General features: G+C 48.5%; 1 protein-coding gene across 1 annotated transcript; it reads right to left on the bottom strand.

Moving 5' to 3' along the window:
* Nucleotides 1–1,799: 1,799 nt before the first annotated feature.
* Nucleotides 1,800–4,012, bottom strand: LOC125515006 (eukaryotic peptide chain release factor subunit 1-2). Its single transcript, XM_048680419.2, has 2 exons — nt 2,238–4,012; nt 1,800–2,136 (listed from the first exon to the last, which is right to left on the bottom strand). Exon 1 carries the CDS (start codon nt 3,682–3,684, stop codon nt 2,353–2,355), a length of 1,332 nt encoding a protein of 443 aa, XP_048536376.2. The 5' UTR covers nt 3,685–4,012; the 3' UTR covers nt 1,800–2,136; nt 2,238–2,352.
* Between the last annotated feature and the right edge of the window lie 3,898 nt (nt 4,013–7,910).

Here is a 7,910-nt window from a genome sequence, read left to right as displayed (position 1 = left end):
CAACTCCACCATCGACTTGCAACTGGCTCAACCCTTTTCTATATCAGTTGTAAATCTAGTTTGATCCAGTTGCAAGTGCACCCTCGACATGCTACTTTTACTCAACCCTTTGTCCTAGTTGCAAGTGCATCCTCGACACGTAACTTTGTTCGCGGCCCTTTTGACCCAATTGTTGGTCCACCCTTGACACGTAACTGACTCGGATCATTTTGTTCCGGTTGGTCCGCCCTCGACATGCAACCACGGATGGACTTGTAGTTGCATGTCTCGACCCTTTGTCCCAGTTGCATGTTGCTAATAAAACAACAAGCCCACTAATACCTACAATAAGGATCTCGGGGCGCTTATACAATTGCTAAGCGTAGAGATCGCTCACTATTCGCTCTTAGCGGGCCGGACTGTTTGCGCTGTTAGCGAGTGATTTTCTGGGAAGCGATTGGGGATTCCTAGGAGCCAGGGTTTGGGGATCTAGTATTTAGGAACCTTTCTAAGGGTCTTGGATGGTTGCATCCACTTTCTTCTTCTCTTCTTTTTATCTATTTTTCTCTATTGGTTTTCTAGTTCTTTTGGTTGTTTTTATGTTTGTTTTATTCTTTTTCTTGTTCCTTCTTTCCCTTTTTAAAAAAAAATTCTAAACCTTTTCAAAATTATGAACAATTTTCAATTCTTGATTTTTTTTGGATATTTGTGAATATATTTTTTGAATCAGCGAACATTTTCTGAATACACGAACAAATTTTGATTATCGTGAATATTTTCTAATCCACGAACATTTTGAATGCACGATCAATTGTTCCGTATGTGTTTCGATATAATTTAGTGTATACTATAAAAATGTTCACCGTATATTAAAAAAGTTCACAGTATATTTGAAAAAGGTTAAGTGTGTATTTAAAAATATTTTACTGCATATTAAAAAAATGTTCAGTGCATAATCAAAAGTTTATTGTATATAAAAAGGTCATTGTATATATTGACAAGGAAGTTTAATGTATATTACAAAATAATTAGTGTGCATGCACAAAATGACTATCATATACTCTCTCTGTTCATTTTTATAAGGCCTTGAAGACATTTCAGACAAAGTGCAAAGCAACTCATTTTTAGTTGTCTGAAAACTTATCAAAGTGTATGGAGGGAGTATTAAAGAATTGCTCACCATATGTTAGAACATATTTCATATTCATTGACATTTTTTATAATTTGAATATTTTAATTTAAATTCATGAACATGTTTTTGATCAAAACTTTGTATTTTATTAAATATTAACATATAAAATATTAGTGTTAAAAACGTAAGAACCAAAAGGCAAAAAAAATGTCGGTAACCTACTAGAAGCTAGACAGTAAAAAGATGATGAAAAAAAACAAATCAGTGGTAGCGCTACTTTATTTTCACTGATACACCTGATCGCTAGCTTTTCCTTCAAAAGAAATTCTGATCGTTAGCTTCGAGTGACACAATTTGGATCGCTAGCTTTATATAAATTCTGATCGTTAGCTTGGTTTTTTTAGCACTAATCGCTAGCTTTGTGCTAGTAGGTAGCCTGCCAGCATGTAGGCGCGGGTGGACATATTGGCCGGCCCAACCAGACGGAGATGCGGGCGAGCTTGTTTGTTTGTTTTAGGCTTTGACAAATCAAAATCAAACAAACAAACAATGAGGTGGCCCTGACATCACACTTAGATGTGACTTTGTTATGTCACATCTAGATGAGCCCTAGACAGACCCTTGGGATATAAGGGATTGGTTAGAAACAATGCCTTAAGGCTGGCTATAGTGAGGATAGCATAAGTAGTATCTTACCATAGCAATAAATCTCACATATAAAATCGAACACAATAATACACAACATTATTTCAAGCAGTTGTTGTAGTAGCATATAAGCTCATAAGGCGACTCAGGAGTAGATTATAAGGAACACCACTCTCACACTCGCAACTAATACGACTCTAATAAACATATTCTCTGATGCAGCAAGAGAAGGCAGCCACGGCTGCTTAGTAGCATAACCAAATTTCCAGGGATGGATCCAGAGAGGAAGAGACCTTCAACTCCAAACCATCAACGCCATCATCGTGCTTTGCTCAAGGTCCGAACTATAATTGCTGAGATCCTTTCTTCTGTCCCACCTCCTGCTCAAAGCAGACGTTGTGAATGTTGATCAAGGTCAGTCAAAAAGATCAGAAGAAAGACACAGAAACCGAATCAACCATGGCCAGTTTCAGGACCATACCTCGTTTCCCTTGCACCGATCGTTCGGATGTTTCAGCAGGGTCTCGTCCCGGCGGCGCGGTCGGGGCCAGCGCAGGCTCCCCCCAGACCGTGTGCAGTGAAGCTTCAGTTGATTGCTATTCGAGGCCTTCATAGACGTCGTCATCCAGCATGTCGTCGTCGTCGTCGTCGTTGTAGGCGGCGACGTCCGCCGGGTAGCGGAGGATCCCGCCGATGCCGCCGAAGCCCCGGCAGAACTGCGATCCTTCCTGGGACCTGTTGGTGACGAACTCCAGCTTGCAGCCGTATTGCTGGTAGTTCTCGGCGAACCACTCCAGCAGCAGCACCCTGTCGACGACGTCCAGCTCCCCGCACGCCGCCTCGTCGACACCGAGGTTGCTCTGGTCCGCCTCCTGGCCGCCGTTGATGTACTTCACCACCGTCTCCCCCGTGGCGGAGTTCTTCAGCTGGTACCGCCTGACGTCGAGGTTCTCCCACACGATCAGCGTGTGGACCGCGCCCATCTCGAGGGCCGCCATGGTGTCCTGCACGCCCAGGACGTACTTCCCGGTGTCCTGGCTTATCTCCTCGAAGTACTTGCCAAGGAGCTTCTTCTCCTGGACGAACTTGACCTCGGAGAGGACCTCCACAGACATCTCAATGGCCTGGTTGAAGCCGCTCTCCCCGCCGTACGACACGTCGACCGACTTGATTATCTTGGCCTGGAGCCGCTGGTCGAACATCTCGGACTTGCCCAGCTCGGTCTTGAAATCGGCGGAGCCGGCCAGGATGAGCCCGACCACGTTGGGCTGGTTGGTGGCGGGGTTGATGAAGAAGTGCGTGGCCAGCTCGGCCGCCTTGCGCAGGTAGTTGTGCCGCTTCTCCATGCGCAGGCGCGCGAACCGGAGCGCCGACTGCCCTCCCCGCCCGTGCTTCTTGGGCAGATCCACGCTGAACTTGTACACCACCTCCCGGCTGTTGCCGCTCAGCGTGCCGTAGAGCGTGCCGTTGCCGTCCATGACGATGAAGCCGAACCTGTCGTCGGACTCGAGGAGCTCGTTCAGCGGCTCGGTGTGGAACTTGTTATCGCAGAGGTAGAGCGACGCGTTGATGGGCCGGAAGGGCTCGAAGTCGAAGGTGACCTTCTTCTCCTTGCCGTCGTCGGTGACGACGGTGCCCGTGTAGAGCACGAGGCCGTTGGGGGGCACCCGGCTGTAGAGCTTGAGCCTCTGCTGGGCGGAGGTTATGGCGGCCAGCACGGACTGGCGGTTCACCCGGCTCTTGATGTTGGAGGCGGTCCCGTACTCGTCGCCCAGCATCTTGGCGACGCGGGACACCTGGTCGCGCGGCGGCATGATGAGCGAGATCATGCTCGTGCCGTTGCCCCTCGCCGCGTCCAGCCCCTTGATCAGCTTCTTCACCTTCCATATCTGGATGTTCTTGTCGGCTTCGTATCCCTCCACCACCATCTTGGTCGACTAGTGTTTAGTTTGCAGGTCGGCCTTCGCCTACACGACCTACACTATTTTCTTTGGTATTGAGCGTGGTGCGTGCCCGGCGGCGGGTGACGCCGGGCTCGCGAGAAGTGGAGACGGACGCAGGCGAGCCGGGCGCCTCTCACTCCCTCGTAGTACACCTCTCTTTGGTGTTTGTGGCGTGGTGAGATGTGTGCTCAGGAGACGGGTGCTGGCCTGCTCTTTTTAGACGGAAGACGAGAAGGGGGAGGTGGCGGAGATGGTTGCGAACTCTCCCGAAAGCACGCCATTGTTTTTAGGATGCTCTGCTGACACGCGTACGCATGGCAACGCGCCACGCGCCGGGCATCCGCGTGATCATCAGAATGAGAGGAAGAGAAATGGAGCATCAACGCACAGGGCGGCACCAAACGGTTGCCTTCCGGCTGGCTACCTACCTAGCCGTAGCCAGGTCTCCAAAGAAAGGAATGAATTCGTCTGGTTTCTTATTCGACTTTCCTTCCAACCAGCTCTGCTCAGACTTTCCTTCCAACCAGCTCTGCTCAGGCTTAGCCAAGTGTCCCCGCGTGGTACAGCGGCGCCCAAGCAACACGCAGCAGCTGGCGCATCTTCACATGTCATGGCCCCCAAGATATTTCCGACGGCGGCGTAGGCCGCGGAATGGTTGAGGTGCCAAAAGCGTTCTGGAAGCCCCGGGGCCTGGCACATGATGCGGCACGCTTCCACGGCACGGGCGAGACGCGTGCGCCCACCAAGCCTTGTCCATAGGAATCGAATTCATCATTTTTTTTAATATCAGTACAGACGCAAGCGCTCATATACACGCGCATACACTCATCTTTTTTTTTCTTTTCTTGTTCGAACAGAAATCAAATTCATCTCCTTCCAGTCCAGCAAAATCCGGACTGCGCCTCCCGGTTCCAATTTGCAGTCAGGTCTTTCTTTTTTCCAATTTCTTTACAACCCCTAAACACGTCAACAACAATTTCGCCCCCGCCGCCAGTAACCTTAGCCTACATAGTCGTTGCCCACGTCGTCGGTTATGTGGGGAGGAGGGCGGAGTAGCCTCATCGTCTAGCAGGCGAACAAGCTCGACCATTTGGGTGGGGTCGCGCCGCCGGACACCGACTGCCGTTGGGGTGGAAGCTTAGCATCGAGGGGATTCTGGTGCCGTCGGTCCTCGAGGCTGAGTTTGGCCAGATGCGTGCTTGGACGAGGGAGTTCCGGGTGAGGCTGTTGCCGGAGGAGAGCGGCGACCCTTTCTACGGTGTCAAAAACATGCTCTGGCAGTTTGAGGGTGCGTTCCCGCCGGCGTGAAAGAAACTCATTGCGCGGCACACCCTGTGGGACGACCGCACCTACGAGCAGGTGGCCGGCTCGTGCCGCGCGCAGGCCCCCGGGGCTGTTTTAACACCACTATCCATGCGGCGAGGCAGCCTCCACATCCCCAGGCCCAAGCTAGAGGTGGTGGCACTCAGCATCCCGAAGGAGCCAGGCAACCTGGAAGACACGCCTGGATTAGGACTTCTACTGGTCCGATGAAACGTCTCCAACGTATCTACTTCTAAACACTTTTGCTCTTGTCTTGTACTCTAATTTGCATGGTTTAAATGAAACTAACCCCGACCGACGTTATTTTCAACAGAACTACCTTGGTGCTGTTTTTTTGTGCAGAAATAGAAGTTCTTGAAATTGGACGAAAATTTATGAGAATTCTTTTAGAATTTATAAAAAATACTGGCGAAAATATCTACCGGAGGTGGCCACCACATAGCCACAAGCTTAGGTGGCGCCCCCTAGGACGCGCCATCTTAGCTTTTGGGCCCCTCAAGCCTCCGTTTGCCCTACCTCCAACTCCATAAGTACCGTCTTGCTGAGAAAAAAAATCGGAGAGAAAATTTCATCGCGTTTTATGATACGGAGCCGCTGCCACCTCATGTTCTTCATTGGGAGGCCTGATCTAGAGTCCGCTCGGGGCTCCGAAGAGGGCAAATCATCGCCATCGTCATCAACAACCCTTCTTCCTCGACAACCTTATGATGCTCACCACTGGGAGTGAGTAATTTCATCATAGGTATACTGGAGGTAGATAGAGATGGATGAGAATCTCCATGTAATTGAGTCAATTTGTTAGGGCTTGATCCCTTGTACCCACTATGTTTTGAGATTGATATTGCTATGACTTTGCTATGCTTAATGCTTGTCACTAGGGCCCGAGTGCCATGATTTGAGATTTGAACTCTTTATGTTTTCATGAGAATATTTGAGTTCTCTACCCTATCTGCAAGTTATATGCACCTGTTATTATTTTGAACCACAGATCCCAAGGTGACAATAATTGGGGCACTCTCCAGGGATGACTGTAATTTGAGGAGTTCATGTATTCACTATGTGTTAATGTTTTTACCCATTCTCTATCAAAAGGAGCGCCTTAATTACCCTTAGATTTCCATCAGGACCTTGCTGTCACAGGAGTGTAGGACAAAATATGTCATGCAAGTTTTTATTATAAGCACATATGACTATATATGCCTACATTTAATTGATGAACTGGAGCAACTATGTGTTGCTCTAGGTTGTGACCGTTACATGATGAACTTCATCTAAATATCCATCGCTACTTGATACGTCTCCAACGTATCTATAATTCACGATGTATTCATGAAGGAAATATGCCCTAGAGGCAATAATAAAGTTGTTATTTATATTTCCTTATATCATGATAAATGTTTATTATTCATGCTAGAATTGTATTAACCAGAAACTTGATACATGTGTGGATACATAGAAAAAACAAAGTGTCCCTAGTACGCCTATACTTGACTAGCTCGTTAATCAAAGATGGTTAAGTTTCCTAACAATAGACATGTGTTGTCATTTGATGAACGGGATCACATCATTAGAGAATGATGTGATGGACAAGACCCATCCGTTATGTTAGCATAATGATCGTTTAGTTTTACTGCTATTGCTTTGATCGTGACTTATACATGTTCCTCTGACTATGAGATTATGCAACTCCCGAATACCGGAGGAACACCTTGTGTGTTATAAAACGTCATAACATACCTGGGTGATTATAAAGATGCTCTACAGGTGTCTCCGATGGTGTTTGTTGAGTTGGCATAGATCAAGATTAGGATTTGTCACTCCGTGTATCGGAGAGGTATCTCTGGGCCCTCTCGGTAATGCACATCACTATGAGCCTTGCAAGCAATGTGACTAATGAGTTAGTCACGGGATGATGCATTACAGAATGAGTAAAGAGACTGACGATCGAATCTCGGGCAAGTAACATACCGATGACAAAGGGAACAATGTATGTTGTTATGCAGTTTGACCGATAAAGATCTTCGTAGAATGTGTAGGAGCCAATATGAGCATCCAGGTTCCGCTATTGGTTATTGACTGGAGATGTGTCTCGGTCATGTCTACATAGTTCTCGAACCTGTAGGGTCCGCACGCTTAACGTTCAATGACGATTTGTATTATGAGTTTCGTGTTTTGATGAACCGAAGTTCGTTTGGAGTCCCGGATGAGATCACAGACATGACTAGGAGTCTCGAAATGGTCAAGAAATAAAGATTGGTATATTGGAAGGTTATGTTTGAACACCGGAATGGTTTTGGATAGGTTCGGGAATTTTTCGGAGTACTGGGGGGTTACCAGAACCCCCCGGGGGGTTAATGGGCTTTCATGGGCCCTAGTGGAAGAGAGGAGGCGGCGGCCAGGTGGAGGCGCGCGCCCCCCAAGCCCAATCCGAATTGGGTTAGGGTTGGGGGGCGGCCCCCCTTTCCTTCTCTCCCTCTCCTCTTTCCCCCCTTCTCCTTGTAGTAATAGGAAGGGGGGGGGGCGAATCCTACTTGGAGTAGGACTCCCCCCTTGGGTGCGCCACCCCTTGGCCGGCCTCCTCCTCCCTCCCCCCTTTATATACGTGGGAGGAGGCACCCCATAGACACACAAGTTGATCTTTTAGCCGTGTGCGGTCCCCCCTCCACAGTTACACACCTCATATCGTTGTAGTGCTTAGGCGAAGCCCTGCGTCGGTAACTTCATCATCACCGCCAACACGCCGTCGTGCTGACAGAACTCACCCTCGGTCTCAGCTGGATCAAGAGTACGAGGGACGTCACCGAGCTGAATGTGTGCTGATCGCGGAGGTGCCGTGCGTTCGGTACTTGGATCGGTTGGATCGTCAAGACGTTCGATTACATCAGTAT

Source organism: Triticum urartu, chromosome 1A (assembly GCF_056163025.1).
Source record: "Triticum urartu cultivar PI428250 chromosome 1A, HENAU_Tu73, whole genome shotgun sequence".
NCBI classification, from domain to species: domain Eukaryota; kingdom Viridiplantae; phylum Streptophyta; class Magnoliopsida; order Poales; family Poaceae; genus Triticum; species Triticum urartu.
Note: the sequence above shows the minus strand (reverse complement) of the source record. Positions and strands in the feature narration are given on the sequence as shown.

Bases quoted from the DNA above. Each gene is read 5' to 3' on its own strand.
- LOC125515006 (XM_048680419.2), bottom strand. From the start codon at position 3,684: ATGGTGGTGGAGGGATACGAAGCCGACAAGAACATCCAGATATGGAAG.